General features: G+C 38.6%; 1 protein-coding gene across 1 annotated transcript in view; it reads right to left on the bottom strand.

The window, feature by feature from the left end:
- Nucleotides 1–1406: 1406 nt before the first annotated feature.
- NMU (neuromedin U) overlaps nucleotides 1407–19854 on the bottom strand; it is a 36031-nt gene continuing 17583 nt past the window's right edge. The window contains 6 exon segments of the mRNA XM_045019328.1: nucleotides 1407–1710; nucleotides 2783–2822; nucleotides 5073–5126; nucleotides 16831–16905; nucleotides 18843–18893; nucleotides 18997–19026. Coding sequence (XP_044875263.1) covers nucleotides 2787–2822; nucleotides 5073–5126; nucleotides 16831–16905; nucleotides 18843–18893; nucleotides 18997–19026 — 246 coding nt within the window. The 3' untranslated portion in view covers nucleotides 1407–1710; nucleotides 2783–2786.

Raw genomic sequence — 19854 nt, 5'->3', positions numbered from 1 at the left:
ATCTCTGCTACCCCTCATGCAGGGTAGTGTAGCAGTGCTGGTACACTAGCAGATGTATGCTACACCACATATAGACACAGGATAGTTTACTTCCTCCTGGAAGCAATGGGGAGGCCAGAAGCCAGTTAGCAAAATCACAATCTTCTTCCTGGGTTGCTCAGCAACATGCTGGCCTTTGCTCAGGTTGGATCATTACTTCATGATCTATTGTAGCCCACGGAGTTAATACAAACTAGTACTCAGTGTAGATACAGATTGTTATGTTTATTATTGTGTCAGCAGGTAGTGGGTAACTCAAGGAAGAACTCTAACAATGACCAGTAGACACAATGTTAAACACAACAATATCTGTCAACACTGAGTGATGTTATGTTTACTATTATGTTAATTACCATAACCCCTCAAAATCATGTTCTGACACAACTTAATTTGTTAATGAAAACAAACCCTGAGACACGTGGATTCAAGCTATGAAGACTGAGAGGCCAGCTCTGCTCTTGTGGTAAGTATTTATCTTCACATAGGAGAGAGATTCCACATCAATGTGCTTAAGTGTTTTCCTAAATCAGGACCATAATGCATTTGTGTTATGCTAGCTAATAATTAAGTTATGATTATATTTTAATTTAAATAAAGTAGCTATTTCTCTTCTAAAACAGTACAAATTGTTTCATTTTGCCAATCTAAATTCAATAATACGGTTGAGAAAACACTCTTTGAAAAGGGCACCACTTTCTTTGTTCATCCTTCCTAAAAAAAAAAAAAATGAATGAAATGATTACTTGGAACATTTTCTTAGCTGAAGTATTTGCATTTTTTTCCAACTGCATACTATTCTAATGGCTCTTCAGGTACTGTATTGTAATAATGCAGTTGTATATACAATGGCATTGCAACGAAAATCATATTGGAAGAGTGAGATTTCATGCACTATTTTAGAAAAATCAACATATGGGGAAAGTTAGGCTTGCTTTTATGTATATATGTGTGTGTGCGTGCATGTGTGTATAGGGTCTGATTTTCCTCTTTCACATGTTTTACAAGGATGCAAGTCTCTTGACTTAATTGGAGTTACTCTTACTTTATCTAGGCACGAGAACATACTCAGGCTTATCTCTGTACACTAGAGCACTATCTGACTCTGAATCTGCACAGAAATTTTATATACACACACACGTGTATGTATAAACTAACAGTATATTATAGTGTGTGTGTGTATATATATATATATATATATACACATACACACACACACACACACACACACTATAATATACTGTTAGTTTAACTTAAAAATGCCTACTCTCAAAATGCATTATGTAAAAACAGAAAATTCCTTAATAAAAAAATTCACATTTAAAACAACTCTCTACTGAGTACCTTTATTTACAACAAAAAATAAATGTGTATAGCAATACTGGTAGGGATAATGTTTTTTGCATGCAAGGATCTTACACTAATTTTTTTGTTTACATTTTTATTACACACAGTTGTATACATGACAATGTAAATCAATTTTAAGATGCTTTTAATATACTCAAGAAATTAAAGAAACATTGGCAATTGTAACGAAATCTGATTTAGGAACATTTACATTCTAGTGATTTTTTAAGAATTGTACAAGTGGCAAGAAATAATTTTTGTGAGCAAAACACTATGTCCGTGTATTCTGCATTCCCACAGCATTAGTTCTGGTAAGGAATAAAAATCCTGAAAAAAAAAACAACAGTAGTTGTTAATACAGTTATATGACGTGATTCTACATAAAAGATACTCAAATACTGAATCATAGTATTGGTAAAGGAAATCTTTCATGTACCTCTCCAAACTTTTTCAACTAGCTAACATGTTTGGGGTCCAATCCTGAAGTCCTTACTTGGTTTCAATGTGAGTTCTGTCTTTGTAAGGACCTCTAGATTTAGGCAAAGGTCTGTTCTCTTCTCAGTATACACATGCAACTTTCCTTGATGATAATTGGATTTGTAGTGAAGTTCTACTCAGAAAAATAATTATAAAAATGACATTGTGGGGTTTCCTGTTCATTCTTCTTTAACAATTTCTGGATTAAATTTTCACAGATTACAATTCTGAAGTCTCCCCTCCCTGAACAGTCACTGGCACTATCTCTACAAACTTGACTTTCAGGTTCCAGGTTAAGTTGGATTTGGTCTGGTTCATATATTGTCACTAGTAGTAACTTTCCAAACTGTCCATAGATTTTGGGTTCCTCAAATTTTTAACTGAGACACCTATGGCCTGATTCTTAGGCTACCACTTGAAGCAGGGGATGCGATTCCCAGGTCAAGTTGACATACTCAGCACTAGCTCTCATTAGCTAGTGTACTAAAAAATAGTAGCATAGTAGTGGTAGCATGGGCTACTCACCCCGAGTATGTATCCATCATGTTCAGGTGGGTTCATACTTGGGGCAGCCAGCCTGTGCTAGTCACTGCCCATGCTACCACAGCTACCCTATTTTTAGTGTGCTAGCCTGATGACAGCTAGCACCAAGTATGTCTGCTTGAGCTAGGAATCACACCCGCAGTTCCAAGTGTAGACATAACCTTAGAGATACTAAGCATCTGAAGCTCCCATTGACTTCAATTTGAGATGTGGATGCTCAGCAATTCAGAAAATCAGGCTATAGGGATCTCAATTTGGTTACCCTAAAGTGGTGGCACCCAAATGAGTGGACATTTTTTGAAGATGTGGACCCTGGTTTATTTATATAAAGGAAGCAGGATTTGGACGTGCATCTTGATTAAAAATATGAAATAAATACCTTTTCAGCGGAAACCTGCTGATCTCCTTCCATTGCGTGGCTAGAAAACAACAAATATTTCGTAAGAAATTAACACTGTAAAACCATACAGGGTTTAAAGAAGGTCCCAGAGTAATCCTGTATCAACTCCATTTTCCAAATCCCTTGAGTTATACCATATCTTTTACAAGATTATTTCTCAGTTAAAATTAGGATAATGATTATTAAAGACAGACTGAAACGAACACTTATCTATGCTTTTCAACTTCTGAAAACTGTTTGTACAGCAAATTTACAACTGTTAAAAACAGAGGGCCAGACTGTGCCCAGTTCTGTTTGAGTTTGTAAAGGGGGAGGAGAAGAGGGCACAAGGAGCTCCTTTCCATTCTTTCCTCCCCTTTCCATTTTCACACAGCTCTCATCATGGTTATCCAGACCTTTGTTACCTCATGGCTAGATTATTGCAATGCACTGCAAATGGGACTAAACCTTTGCTATTCGTCTAGTATTGCCAGTGCAGAATACACAGACCCACAACATATAGTACTTTACACTTGTGTTCTCTGATCAGTGATTGATCTGGGTTAACTGTAAGGTGTTGTTTTTGACCTTTAAAACCTTGAATGGTTTGGGTTTTATCTATTGGAGAGCCTGCCAGGTCTTCCTCCTCATGCGTTACAAGTACAGTTCAGGTCCTATGAGACACTTGAGTTGAAAGTCCTCTATAAATGGAAAGGGGTTTGCAGCAGGGAATTATCAATGAGGCATCATTGGCTTTGGAATTCGCTTCCCTACTTAGTCCTCTAGAATTTGAATTTGGTGGTGCCACGACTACACAGCCACGTTAAAGTGCTGCCACAGCAGCGCTTTAACGTCGCTAGTGACGACATACATTGTAATCTCTTAGGGTAAGTCCTAGTGGTACCACACTTGTGAATACACGGGCCAAAGTCATGTGTAGTATATCAGAGTTGGCAGGGTCTCATTTACTTTACACTGCCCTGTTAATTGCTTTCTTGCTAAATCCTTTTCACCCTTCCAGTGGTGTACATTTCATTAATTTTGCATACTCAATGAGGGGCTGATTCAGCTTCCATTAAAGTCAATGGAACAACGGCCATTGACTGTAACAGGAGCTGGTTCAGACCCAGAATGACCACCTTTTATCTGACATGTAAAGTACACCACTGTTTATGTTACCCTTGAATTTTATTTGGCCCTTTCAGTTAATCATAACTCTCTAACTCCAAGCTTCATACTAGAGAAATGTAATATACAAAACGTGTGTACCATTTGCCAGGCAGCTTCATATTTAAATACGAAAAAAAAATGAAGATTTTACCCAACGAAAGCCAGGAAAGTCAATATTAAGGAAGACTTGTCAACCTTAACTTAATTCATTATGTTAAGAAACAGAAAAAATGTTTAACAGCTTAATTTTAGGATGGACTAAGTGTATTTTGATGAGGTATTTTTTACACCCACTTTGCTGAAGTGCAAATGACAAGAGAAAATACAAGCAAAGTGGAAAATCAGGACTATTGTGTATCTTGTTGCAATACAAACTACTGGTGTATATCTGTCTCCTGGCACGGCATGTATTACGTGTAACATGTAGAAATACTATTTTGAATAAAGTTTTTATTTACCAGGTAGACAAGGATGACTTATGTCTGTCTGCATGAGCTCTCAATCCTTATTAGTTCAAGGATTATACACATGATAATTGATAGTTTATTAAGAAACAGCATGGGAACATATCCATTCAGCACACATTAAGACAGCATGCCAAAACTTCTTATTGTATTTTTGGTGGAAAAGTTTTAGAAAATCAGTTTTAGACACGATCTCAGAATATCCATTTTAGTAGATTAAAAACATTTTTCAATTGGTCTGTAGGAGAAAATGTTCTCATGTCAAGGCACTGACACACACTTCTGTCAAGGGTAAATATTTACAATCCAATTACTATCTAATCCTGAAAAGTGCCTAGCTCTGACAACACCTATTGATTTTTATTTAATATTTCATTTGCAGTAGCACCCAAAGGCTCTAGCCAAGCCCTGTTTTGCTAGTCACTGTACAAACACATTCCCTGCCCTGTAGAATTTACCTATAGAGCTCAATAGAAGTAGCAAGTGCTAAGCACCTCTAAATATGGTAGGTGTTTATAATAGGAATGCAGATAGATCCTTTATTATAATGAGTGCTGCAAAGGAAACAAGCTCCCCTGGCTCTCACAGATGATGAATACTTTACTTTTTGCAACTTAACAATCAGTTTGAAAAAGAAATAACAACAACAACCATACCCTGAACAAAAAGTAGCCCCTGCTTTGAATCCCTCCAGGTCCTTGAAATTCCTCCTGAAACAACAATGCATTTCAAAACACACAAACTTGAATAACCCAACTGATAAAGAAAATTGTCCAAATACAATAATACCCAGAACTCACCAAGGAAAAAATAAAATTCTACGCTATTTGTATTAATTTCATTTCAACATTGAGATGGAAAGAGAAGGTTTCTAGCAGTTTCCCTTTAATACACATGAGACTGTCTGTATACATAATACAACCATTATACAGTACCACTGTATCCTCTGATCCCCTAATATGCATACTTTATGTATAATTCTCTCCTTCTTAAACAATACAAGAGAATGCATCTTCAAAATAATTTTGACAAGGAATAACCTTTTAACACTTGAGGGCCAAATTTTGTTTCCAGTTTTGACTCAGTTGAGTCAGAATTGTTTTAGAAATACACCAACATAGCTGAGCAGAATTCGGCTTTGACTTTCCAAGTTGCAGCACTCATATTTGTAACTGTGCTTGGGGACAGCTTGAGAATTTCTCAGAATTCATGGGCTTAAGGACTCCTCTCCTTTCCACATCTAGCTGCAAAGCAAAAGGGAGTTGTGACCTCTGAACCTGTTCATGACCCACAAGTTGAGAACCAATGATCTAATCAACTATATAGTAAGGAAGATTGATGAACAAACAAATTTCATTTTGTCATATTAAGCCCAGTCCTGAAATCCCTCCAGACATGGAATTCCCTTTGGCTTCACTGAAAGTTCCATGTATAGAGAATTTGTAGGTTTCATGACCCATGGGTCTGAAAATCAGGTCCGATTTATGCGAGTGACCCTGCTCCAACCCTCCACCTGGTAGCCTTCTGACATCTGCTTACCTAGGACCACAAAGCCCAGCCCCAGTTTGAGACTCTGCCTGAGGTCCTATTGGCGGAGCCCTAGAACAGCTGATTGGCCCACTGGCTCATTTTAAGTCAGCAGCAGGAACAGGAAGTTGTCTGAACAATGGGGCTCCAGCTCCCCTGGCTTGACTTCCTGGCATTCCAACTTGGCTTGACTCCTGGCATCTGACTTGTGGTTCCTGACCTCCAGTTGTCTCCTGCCTCTGACTCCTTGGCATCCTGACCCAACCTGACTCTGACTCCCGGTTGTATCTCCAGTTTGTCTCCTGCTTCTGATCTCCTGATCTAGCTGACTCTTGACTTTTGTCTTGTGACTGTGGAATCCTACGCTCACCATTAGATCTGGCTAACTACTATCTGGCCGTGACAGGAGAACTAAGCTCAATATTTGTAGAGTCCATTTTGAAAGCCGATATTTGAAGATGTTTGTTGTTAACATTAATCCAATCAAAGTTCGAGACAAAATGGTTCAAACTTTATGCTTATCACAACATCCTTATATCTAGATTCATCCATTTATCATGAACTCTCTCAACCACCACCGGTATCTCCTCATTAACAACTGTCTCTTCATCAGGGTATCACAGATTACAATCAGTCAGAATTCTCCAATAGAAAACCATGTTTTGTTAGCTCCTAATGTCAGTAGAAGTCTATAACAGCACTTAGAGGATCCCTTTGATCAGGATGGCCTCATGCATCTCCAACCATAGGACTCCCCAAATCCCAGGAACTTCTCCAAGAAAGTAAATTGTACATAATTTTCAAGTCTTGTAAAGCACGGTAGGACCCTGTTTTACTGTCACAGAGTACACCATTATCACCATGGACCAGTCATGCTTTGACTTGTAGGGATTGCCTGTATGATTTTCTTTACATCATATGCTTCTTTCTAGAATCATATATATTTATACCAACTATACCAGTTTTTATTTGAAAAGACTAAAAGAACAGTGTTTAAAGTGGTTTCTCTGGTTTGCTTATATATATTATGTGAGGTGTGCTACCAGAATGCATGTTACACTAGATTTAGAGGAAAGAAAAAGGAAAGAAATACTGAAAGATGGAAAGCTGTACAATAATTAAATACATAGAAATACAATAGATACCAGTATCAAGTCACCTCTATTTCCCTCCATCTTGTTTGAGAGGTACATTCTTTAAAGGGAGCAGCAGTCTATAAGTTGCTAGCAAATGGGGAAGGAGAAGAAAGATGCAATGGGGTAAATACAGTAGAGGGCCAATGAATGAAAGTGTTGTCACAGAACTTAACAGTGTAAATAAGCTTGCACTGTTAATAGGTTCAGCAAGAGTACTAAGTTTTCAGGAGGAGGTGATACTTTTTATTAATCTGTATGTACATACTATCAAACAGCAATAATTAAAATCATGACTTGCAGAGAATAGATAAAACAACGATAAAATAATTAACAAAAAAGATCAAATAGTTGTTAAAGTGATGTGTTCTTTACCACTTAGTGCAACCTGCATGAGTGCATCAGCTCTCAGCTTGACTATACAGAGTCGTTCTCCATAGGAGTTTTCAGGAGTTTCTGCTTGACAGCTCCCATTTAAAATCAATGTTCACTGAGTTGCAGATGCATGGACATTCAGCAGCATGGCTGTTTTTCTCATCAACTGGTTGTAGTTGATCAGATACATCCACTCAAAATAGGGATCCCAAGGCATCAGTGCACAACAGAGGAATGCAGCAAACAGGCTCATCCTACATGATGTTCTCCAACAACTCTGACTCCTGATCATAAATACAATAATTCCAAGCAACACTTCATTGTCACTTAACACCTGGATCCTGCTGTAGAATACATCTCTTTGCTATATGGTCCTTATTTAGAAGTTGACTGGGTTGTCCAGTGTTCTTCAGGTGTATTCTGCAGAAAAGGTCCTTTCAAATGTCTGTGTTCCCTGCCAGTCTAAGAGAGGATAACTTCTTAAAACGTAGTATCCTCCACAGGAAATCTTTTGTTCTTGCATATTAATGAGTGTCCTTGAATAGAACAGTTGTGCTAAAGTAAATATTGAGGGAAAAGGCCAAAAGAGGACTCAGCAGTATACCTCAGCTATGCTTCCCCAAGATGGTATGCACAATGTCATGATTTTCCTGAGCTTTTCATAAAGCTTCCTGTAGACAATGCTGTTGCTACATCATCTTCCTTAATAGCATACCATTCTACTACACCTCAGGGCTATAATCTATATAATAAATGTCATACTATGGCTATTAGAGAAATCCAAAGTAACTGTACCTACAAAGTACAGATTCATCACACAGAGATCTTGTTTACAAACTGAAATTGCATTAGTTAAACTTCAACAGGTTTTAACCCAATTTCATGTAACTGATGCAAACTCTTGTGTGGACACTTTTTCAGTTTATGGGTGCCTTATTTCAGTGTAGCTTAAACCTGTTTCAAACTGACTTAAGCTAAAGTAAAATAATGCCCCCTTAAACCAAACTACATGTGTGCAACAGGGTTTTGCACCAGTTTAGCTAAATCTGTTTAAAGGAAAAAAAAAATCACACTTTAGGGGCTCGTCCGTACAGAGCAGCAATACGCACTGTGTGGTTGCGATTTTAAAAGTGCAGTAACATGTTGTGCATTAATTAGTCCATGTAGACCATGCTGGTGTGCACTAAAAGTTCTTTATTGCCCTTTAAAATAGTACTGTTGCAAAGGTCTCAAAAGACCAGTATAAAATAAAAATAAATATATAATAAATATAACATTAAATGCTACAGTTCACCCCCCATCCCATCTTCCCTCAACAGAAAAGCTGTGCTGATATTTAATATAATCCAAGTATTAGACATCCTTTTCTGAAGCTATTTTGGTGGTGGCACCTTCTGGTTTTTGTTTCTGCTATGACCACATTCTTAGTCTTCTTTCCTAGAAATATCTAGTGTCCATAGACCTCTGATTTTTTCTTAGAAATGGTGGCAACATAGGTTGTAATAAGTGGAGATCTGATCAGAAGCTCTCAGTGAACTGAGAGCTTATGTAGTGTTCCAGACAGGAAAATGCGTTGGATAAAATCTCTCCAACACCTCCTTTCTGCAGCATTTCCATTTAAGAAAATGGACTCTACTGTAAGTACAAGCCCTTTGCTACATGAGGTTTCCAATTCCAGTCTTGTTCTGGTTTCTGAACTGAAATTGGCAGAATTGAAATTGCTCCATATCCTAAAATGATGTAGGACCTTTTCCAGTGAGCACTGAGAAGTTAAAATAATTACTGCAAAGCAGAGCATACATAAGGAAAGAGTCTCATAGACTCATAGAATTGAAGGTGTAAGGAGCAGTTCTGGGCCCAGGTGACTCTGTCCTCCTGAACACTCCAGCTGGAGAAAGGAGCTTAAGAATGGAGCCAAACAACTGAGATGGGGGAATAGGACAGATCTGCCCCGAGAGCTCCTGACCCATTCTGCCACAGAAGTCTCTGCTTAGGAGGAAGAGACTACCACTTGAGACCCGCTGAGCTGAAGGTTCAGTTACCCTGTTTTTTTCCTTTGATATTTTAAAATGGACTGTGAGGCTGGTAGGAAGTGGCCCAGGCATTTCCTGGTTTCTGACATTGTTTGCCTCTTGGTCTGAGCCTAGTGGAGTGGGAGGGCCCTGCCCCCCTACCAAACATCCTTGCCATAGAATAGACTCATAGAATATCAGGGTTGGAAGGGACCTCAGGAGGTCATCTAGTCCAACCCCCTGCTCAAAGCAAGCCCAGTCCCCAGACAGATTTTTGCCCAGATCCCTAAATGGCCCCCTCAAGGATTGAACTCACAACCCTGGGTTTAGAAGGCCAATGGTCAAACCACTGAGCTATCCCTCTCCCCTTTATGTCCCATAAAGGGACAAACCTTATTTCCTCTCCCAGGAGTAAAGAGACAATAGAGATACTGAAATCCTCATGACAAGGTTGAGCTACCTACAGGGACTAAGAGAGAGACTAAGGGTCCTTCCCTGTCATTAGTAGGGTGACCATACGTCCCATTTTGGCAGGGACAGTCCCTTTTTAAAGCCCTGTCCCAGCCATCCTGACTCCCCCCCTCCCTCAAAAGTGGGCATTTGTCTCATTTGCTCTTGCTGACTTGATCAGTTGCCAAAAGAAAACGGACAAATGCCCACTAGGGAATGCCACTGGTAATCCTGGCCCTATCACATTACCAATAAATAATTAAATCAAAAGTCATTAAATGTGGTATCACTTTGCATTTTTTGCCTTATGAATAATGTTTCAGAAAAATGCATGGCAATGTCCCCCTTTCTAAGGGGCAGTAACACAATGGAGACCAAGTTAGAAAAGGACATCTGAATTGGAGGAGCAATGGCCTGTTAATGATCACACTTACACTACTTAACATTGGCTTAAGTAAGAGGAGAATCAATCTCCAAGATTGACACACCATCCTTTCTCTGAACATGGTATTTAGACAATAACTATAGACAGAGCTTTAAAATGTTAAAATCCTCTGCTACAGGAAACCCAGAGTAGACACAACCTGAGATTTACAGACCTGTATCTGTAATCCCCAGGAAATAGTTACTGTGGAAGATTAAGTACAGCACTCTTGAAAGAGATCTATACAACATAGTTCACTGCTTTAAAATGTTAACATTATAGTCCTGCCAAGAAGAGAAATGCATATCTTTTTCCAATTCACAAAGATCTATTAGGAAAGGTATGGGGCTTTGTATAGCAGAGTTAGCATTTTAAGATACTTTTATAGCATGTTGAAAAAGTTATGGAATTTTACAAAACATGAAATCTTCTGCAGTTTTCTAGGGAGTACAGACCAAGTTATTTCTTGTTAGATTTTTAAAATCTAACTTTATTGTCTAATATTAATTCTTGTTTTTGTTCTAGTTGTTAGTCCAGATTCCATTTGAATTCCATTATGCCACCTGAGTCAGACATAATACATCTCTTTACTCCATTTTTCTGCTTCCCCCATCAATCTGATGATTTTACAGCATTTTTTTGTTTTCTGTTTTGACACATTTCCAAAAATTTTCATTTGTAGTTCACGTTTCCAAACAACTGATGAAAAGACATTTAAAATAATCAGAATTCTCTTAGATTAGGTGATTTATTACATATTAATAGCTTTCTCTTCCCTGCTTCTTAAAAATTGTTCACTCTGATGAGAGTCTTCCATATACTTTAAAAGGTCACTGCATTAGAATATCATACAAATTGTTTTTTATCTTTTTCTTGCTAGAAGGCAACTGACTATTAAAGTAGTTTTTGTACATCTTCAGTGTATCCTCTCTAGATCTCTTGGGAAAAAAGCAAATGGAGCTGATGTTCTTAGAGCCAAAATATCAAATGGGCAAGGATATAAATACAAACATTTTATTAAGAGAGCAGACTTTTCATAATCGGTGGTAGAGTGTGCTTCCCAGTTGTCTGAATTCTTTGTCGTGACATATCTGTGAGTAGCAAAACTATGCAAAAACTGAAATGTATGATCCACAAAGCGACAGCTTTATAAAGAAGAGAAACAGAATGATCATAGATAATTCTGTATAAAGAATGAATATAAATGAATAGCATATTTCACCCCAAATGTAAGGCACTCATGCTTAATACTGCTATGAGTGTTTTGATGCATTAACATACTTTGAGATGCTTCTTTAAAAAAAAGGAAGAAAAAAAAATCTGTTTTTAAGCTCACTCTTCCCCAATCACTTCCTCCTCATTTTCAAGCCTCTCATGCAGAATCTACATCAGATGCTGAGAACAGAGTTGTCTCATTTGTAAGTTGGAAAGCTAGCCAGGAACAAGTTTATCACAGGCATTTTTGAAGCTCCCCCGGATGAAATATATTGTCTCTCCAAAGACCTAAAAACTCTGAAGAGGAATGTGCCCTCCAGAATGCAATTGACTGTTCCCAGTGGAGTCTACAACTTTGATAAGGCCTCCAATTTTTGAATTTGTATTAAACTTCAAGGGAAAATGACAACTATGCATAGTTACAGTACAGTGTTCCAATTAGTCCACAGAAAAAGGAAATATGCTGACAAAAGTGTTTGAGATTTTATTTCCTGTCTGAACAGCATTTTTAATTATGATGGTGTTTTCTAAAGTGTGTATGTCTAAATATAGAGTGTAGCCATGGAAGTGTGAGTGGCACGAGGGGCTAGCCCTCCTGCCTAGTCCCTTGGATGGATATGTACTCAGGCAGCTAGCCCCCTCCCATGGGAAGCACACTCCCATGTATAGACATACCCAGAAGGCCATGCATAACTTAGGGTCTCAGAAACTCTGAAAATGCCACAAATGCTGTCTGTGCATCAGAGATACATCCTGGGAAAAGGCCAGCTTGCTTCATAAGGCCATAAAGAAAAAACTCCATCCAAGACTGTCCTGAAGATGGGGAACTTGTGTTAATATCTCTTCCTATGATGGACCTAACCACATCAGCCACACCTTCAGGGGCTTGTTCACCTGCACATCTACCGATGTGATATATGGCATCATGTGCCAGCAATGCCCCTCTGCCATGTACACTGGCCAAACCGGACAGTCTCTATGCAAAAGAATAAATGGACACAAATCAGACATCAAGAATTGTAACATTCAAAAACCAGTAGGAGAGCACTTCAATCTCCCTAGACACTCTATAACAGACTTAAAAGTGGCAATTCTTCAACAACAAAAAACTTCAAAAACAGACTTCAACAAGAAACAGCAGAACTGGAATTAATTTGCAAACTGGACACCATCAAATTAAGCCTGAATAAAGACTGGGAGTGGATGGGTCACTACAAAACGTAGTTTTCCCTCTGCTGATACTCACACCTTCTTATCTACTGTTGAGAATAGACCACTTCTACCTTAATTGAATTGGCCTCATTAGCACTGACCCCCCCCCCCCCCCCCGCTTGGTAAGGCAACTCCCATCTTTTCATGTGCTGTGATATAGCTACTGCTTACTGTATTTTTCACTCTATGCATCTGATGAAGTGGGTTTTAGCCCATGAAAACTTATGCCCAAATACATTTGTTAGTCTCTAAGGTGCCACAAGGACTCCTTGTTGTTTTTCCTGATACAGACTAACACAGCTACCACTCTGGAACCTGTCAAAATCTCTAAAGCTAAGTACATGAGTATGTGTTTGCAGGTTTGGGATCTAAATTGGTAACAAAAATAATATGACAATGTGCCCAACAGAAACAATTTTACAACATTCCCAGAGGATATATACAGAGTTCAGAGATATGCAAGAATTAAAGGGCCTGATTCAGCAAGGTGCTGACTGCTGATGTGCTCAATTGGCTTCATTAGGATTTGAGAATTCCCAGTAACTTTCATGATAGAACCCATCTACACATTTGTGACTGGCTGAACTGCCCCCTTAAGGATAGTGGCGCCTTTAAGAGCCACCACCCCTTTAAGATGTTGAGATGTCTGATAGGCAAAGACCAAGGAGGCTTTGGGGTAGAGGAAATGGTCCCTGGAATAAGTAGTGTTTAGAAAGAATCCCATTACTGTCTCTTTAAGGTCCCAGGAGCCTTGCAGAGTGGGTAGGGCAAAGTGCTTTGCTCTCCCAGCCAATTGGGATGAAATCTAGGAAAGGGACCAGCATATATCTACTGCATCCTGCATTATAGCAAGACAAGGACTGGCAGGAGAAGGCTAACCTGATGAACCTTCCAAAGTGGAGGGCTGATTAGGGAAAAGGATCCAGTGGAAGGAGGAGCTGATTAGGCTTTACTGCTGGCATAAGCCCCAGCTTGGAGGAAGAGATTTGCAGGAACTTCTGTCTAAAGGAGGGAGATCTTGACAGCCACAAGGCAAGAGTCAAAGAAACTGCCTGAAACACAATTCCAGATCCTGAAGGAGGGAGATACCAATTGCTTTAAAATAAGAGACAGAGAAACTGTTTGAAATACAGTACATCCCAGCTGCTGGCAGAGAAAGCACCTCTGTATCTGGCTAAAAAGAAGGCATAAGGAGCCACAAGTCCAAGATGGGGACCTTGTAAAGACCTGGTAAAGGGCAAAGGTAGGAGCAGCAAAGGGACCGAAGGAAAAGTGTGTAGCTGTAAAACAAGATCCCTGGGCTGGATCCCAGAGGAGAGGATGGGCCTGGGTTCCTCTACCTCTTCTCTAGACTAAGAGGGGAAGTACAGGCATCAGGAGTGAAAGAGGCTAAGAACTATGAGTCCCAGGCAGAGGCCAAGGACTGAGCTTAGAGGCCACTAGACTGAGTTTTCTTATATTTGGATGTTTATGTTAAACCTGGAAGGGGAATAGATGGACAGGTGACTTGGCTGGAGGCTAAACCTTGGAAGCAACAGAAAATTGTGGAACCAGGATAGATAAGAAACCCTTCAATACAGTGTCTTGAGATGGGGCAGGGTGAAAATGTGCACATGCATGCTCTGACAGTGAGTATGCCATAGCAATATTAATATCAGGAAGATTTTTTTTTAATGATTGTTATTTCTATTAGAGTCCTATAAAACTTTTTAGTCTGCAAAACATCTAATGGATTAATTGTACTTCAAATCTAAAAATAAGACACAGAATTAAGAGTGTTTTGGGGAAAATGTCCATAGCTTGATTCTCCTCTCACTTATACCCAGGGCCGCCCAGAGGATTCAGGGGGCCTGGGGCAGGGCTGGGTCTTTGGCAGTGGTAGAGCAGCCTAACTGCCACCGATCGCGGGGGGAGTATTTTGTTTGTTTTTTTTCCCCGCCGCTTGTGGCGCTTGTACTCACTGGGCGGCGCTCTGAGGCTTCCGTGGCACTTCAGCAGCGGGTCCTTCACTCGCTCCGAGTCTTGCGCTGCACTGAAGGACCCACCGCCGAAGACCCGGAGTGAGTGAAGGGCCCGCTGCTGAAGTGTCGCCGAAAACCCAGAGTGGCTCGAGGGGCCCCTGCGGGGTCTGGGGCAAATTGCCCCATTTGCCCCCCCCCCCCGGGTGGCCCTGCTTATACCTGTTTTACTCTAGTGTATACACCTTTGAGTTCAAAGGTATTATTCCCAATTTACACTAACGTAAGCAAGAGGAGACTCACACTTTACAGACTGAGTAGTATTTTTCTCTGATCTATTTATCTTGCATCAGTTTACACTAGCTAAATTTTTTTAACAAGCTTATTAAAAATAGAGGCACAAAGCAAGAGAAGAATCTATATTCTCAAAGGCCATGTTTCTACAGCTTGGAAAAATAAGACTTTTGAGGCTCTGGGCAAAAATTAAAAAGAGGGAATTTTCTGACCTGTGCCTTAACATAAGCCATATTTCTGTCTGTAATTACTAGGAAAATTCTTGATGTTACAAGTATTTAAGTCATAAATACATTTTAATAAGTAGACATTGTTCAGTTTAAAAAAAAAAACAGGGCCCTTAGACAAAATTAAGCTATATGATAGCACAACACTTGGCTGAGATTTTAAAAACTGTATAAAATCTAGATTCATTATACAGGATATGTCATCTGTCATTGTTCCTTTTTCAGGCATTAATTATTAAACGTATGTTATATTAGTTCTCTTTTTTAAAATGTTAAACATCAAAGGTGCATGAGTATTTTCCAGTAAATAGGACATACAAAACCTCACTTAAATAGCATACTGATGTGATGATGCACCTTGAAAAAAATGCTATGATCAGAAACACTTAAATAGGATGTTTTCAGAAAGAGGTAATGAAACCACACAACTTAAGAATGCAAGAGTGACACTGAGCAAGAAAGCAGGCTAAATGACCCAAATGCTGCCTTTAAAGACATATTATAATAAATGGTAATTAGGGTCATTCCTTATAAATAGCTAACAAAGCCATGTTAGAGAGTCTAGAGCTTTGAAATGCGGACTTGTATTGTTAGAAAATTAGTAGAAGATAGTGATCTTATTTGTCTGTAGTTACCTATATCTTGTTAGAAGTTAAGGTTGTAACAGATGGTTCCTCTCTGTTACTATATTCTATTGATTCAGAGATTAAAAGGGAATATTAACATTTAGATGAAACTTGGGTGTAATAATAAAATTGTCTATATTTCAATTTGAAGTTTGTAGTAAACTGCCTATGAATGTAACCAATTACTTATGTATACATAAGAAATAGGAGGTTTTACTTCAAAGCCACAATGCTTCACCCAAGGAATGCCTGCTGTCAGAGATCTATAAAAGAACTGAGGCCTCAATCCTGTATCTCAGATCTGCTTAAGCTTGGTCAGGGGAAGCTTGAGTCGCAAGACTGAGGTCTCCAGCTCCAGTCTAGATTACCCTGCTAATTCTCATGGAAGAATTTTGAACAAACTCTATATATGGGCTGCCTATTTGGACTATAACCCGATGAACGGATTCTGGAAAGAACCTTTTGCAACTCAGCAGCTCACCATCTTTACTATGAAACTGACCTAAGAACTTTATTCATATCTGTATGTATAATCTTTTAATCACAATACTCTTTTCTTTTAAATCTTAGTTTATTAATAAGAATTGGCTGTAAGTGATTATATGGATAAGATCTGAAATATTCATTGACCTAGTGGGTAATGTGTCCGATTCCTTGGGATCGGTAGAACTTTATATATGATGGACAAGATTTTCAGTAATCCTCATATTTGACTTGGCTGCGTGGGTGGGAGTGCAAGGCTGGACTGCTTTAAGAGAACTGTACTTCTGGCTTTGGGGTAACCAGAGAGGTATTGTAGAAGCTGTTTTGTTGCTGCCTTAATGAATCTAATAGAATAACCACCAGTTTTGGGGATCGTCTGCCCCATTCTTTGCAGTTTGCCTTGACACAGCATTCTCAGTGTGCCCCCCACCCAGGCACCAACGGTCACAGCAAGCATACATAGTTTAAAGTTACATACGTCTGCTTTGTATCTCTTCAGTCTTCTCTCATGAAGTTGGGGAACAAGTTGCAGCAAAGGATGCAGGACAGACGACTGAGAGGACATGAACACAGACACATGAGTAACAATGAAATCCTGGTCTTGTGATGCAAAGAATGACTCTTATTATACTACTGGTTTATGGACAAAACATGCAAAACAAAGGACCGAAGATGTTAGCTGATAGTTAACTTTTTGGGTACTCTGAATTTATACCTGAAAGATACAGCATGTTTATTTAGTCTCTGAATACATCTAGAGTGGTAAAGTGTATTGTTTTGTCAGGGGCAAGTCCCAATTCTGACTTCGATCAGCCTGTGTGAGTGCACAGGTAGCTCTGTGATTTGAATATAGTGAACTGTGCACAGAACATTTTTGGAAAGCTTTCATTCTCCGTTTCTGATTACTACTGTTTCTAAGATGATCTGCTATTGTAATAGACAGCTTCAAATTTCCTGGCACTCAAAGTTAATTTTGCTTTAAAATAGTTTGAATCACAGGAATAAAAGTGATGTTCAATTAAAAAGTAATTTCTAGTAGTGTTCCTACCAGGATATATATATATTTGAAGTAAAATCAGCAAATCTGATGCAGGTCACCCTATTAGCTTCAGGAAAGACAAATTAAGGCCCAGAGTCTGCAATTCACATGCTCAGGCACACTGATGTGCTTGCACTGATCCCTGTTGAGTTCAGTGGGGCTCCATGCAGGTGCAGCAATGTGCCCCTACGCAATGAATCAAAGGATCAAGGCTTTAGGGATCAAGGCCTCAATATGGATTATTTATTACATAAGGAGTAAAATGTTCCGAGAAATAAATCAAACGATAATTACCTGTATTCATTCAACTAATTTTAAGCCCAAACTGATCCCCTTGTTTAAACAAGAGAACATGGTTCACAACATGAAAAACAGTGCATATCTGATATGATTACTTTTATACAAAGTGCAACAAAGGTTGAATTACTATTGTAACACAAGTTACAGCATATTTAATAGGAAAAATGACACTATCATTTTATTTTATCTGTAGGGTACAGAAACAGAGCAGGTGCTTAAAAAAAAAAAAAGCATTTCATGCAGTAGAAAAAACGTCAAACCTAAACATGAGCAGCTGAAGTCACCAAACTCAGCTGCCTTGGGTCTATGCATGATAATCAACCAGGAAACATATTGACTATAGCTTTAACTGGAGGTTTAGAAAATAACTTGTACTGTGTTCTAGCAATGATGTAGTATATTCCCAATGGAAACATATAGCGCAAGACAACAGTGAACATAAACATGACAGAATGATTACCAAAAAGGGAAAAGTCTGAATATTGCACTCTCAAAACGCAGTGATATACAATGAAAGCGTGGTTGCACATAGAAAACAAATATCTATGTTATGTCTGCACTTTAAAAGCAAGAGCTGATCAAAATGTAGTTTATTTGTTGAGTGATGAGGGTTTTTTTTAAAATATCAGAACACTAGGATATTTGATTTATTCTATTTTTTGTTTATGAAATCCAAAATCTTAATTAGCATCTTATATTTTGCCTAAAATGCTGTATTAGATATATTTAATAGTTCTCAACATTTAAGGCCAGCCTCTCAACTAGTATAAATCAGCATAGCTCAATTGACTTTGGTGAAACAATACCAGTCAAAACTAACTGAGGATCAGGAACATGAGATCTTAATTTCAACATATAATTATATTAGATATGCAGAAATGAACATGGTTTTATTTTTTCCTAGGATAAACTTGTGTCTTGTGGCACCCTTCCTAAATTTTGAAGTTACAATGTTCAGACATAGGCACCATTCCTTGGACATTCCATTCTTTTGTTTAAATGTACATTATTAGGGATACTGTGTCAAACTCCACAAATTATTAACTTGATCTCCAGCTGGAGAGTCTATCAAGACTACTGCTAAGAAGAATACTGTCTTGTTTTTAAGTACAAGCACACATTTATTCACAAAGAGGGGTGGTGAAACTTACCATGATGTCTGAATTGCCTGAGTCATGAGTCTTAGAATAATGAAATAAGAACTGTTCAGAAAAAATTAAAAGTGGGATTTTACTACAAGACATGTTAATGGGCTATGATTTTCTTGACTATAAGTGTGACCAAAAATATGTATGACAACCTTACCCTTTTGGTGTTGTCTTTTTCCTCTAAACTCTGTGGGAACAATAATTGGTATAGATGCTTTAATTTCTAAAACAAGCCAAGGTCAGTTTTAGTAACATTGTAAACATCTTGGTACTTTCTTGGAACATTTTACTTTTTTGATAACCACATTATATTTCTTGGGTTGTCAAATTAACTGCTGCTTTCAAAAACTGTATTGTGTACGGATTGCTTTCCCCCAGAAAACTTGACTTTTAGTCATTAAATACATTTCTTTACAATCATTAACATGCTACTACTGGGCCACTTCTTTCCACTATTCAGAATAGGAGAACTTTATCGCTTTGACACTAATACACTAAGGAGTTCATGTTTTAATGATTCAGCAAAGTGTGAGGCCCCATTCTCCAGTAAAAGTAAACTACCAATACAAGAAGGACAGGAGACTCCCCTCCCAGGTAACTGAAGGAAACTAGTTCATTCCTACACTGGAGGCTGTGTGGTTACTCTAACCCATGAGCTACAAAAGCTCCATAGACTGTATATTCCAGAGGGGGAGAGAGATTGTTTCCCGTTTCCCAAATATAGGGCTTGGTCTAAAGCTAATCAAAGTCAGTCTTTCAGATGGGTTCAGTGGGCTTTGGATGAGGTCCATAAAGCACTGCAGAGTGAGGGAGATATAGATTTATACTATTCCTCCAGGACCTGAGCAGCACCATAACTACACAACATGGAGCTGGAGGCTGTGGCAAGCTAGTATCCATGGTTATCCAAGGATGGCCCAGCTCAGAAAGCTGGGGATAATTACTATTTGCCTGGATCCTCAATTTATTCTAAAGTTTCAGGCAGTTAGTATACTGAAAATCATCTTTCAAAAAT

This window comes from Mauremys mutica, chromosome 5 (assembly GCF_020497125.1).
Source record: "Mauremys mutica isolate MM-2020 ecotype Southern chromosome 5, ASM2049712v1, whole genome shotgun sequence".
Taxonomy (NCBI): Eukaryota; Metazoa; Chordata; order Testudines; family Geoemydidae; genus Mauremys; species Mauremys mutica.
This window is presented reverse-complemented; position numbering and strand designations above follow the sequence as displayed.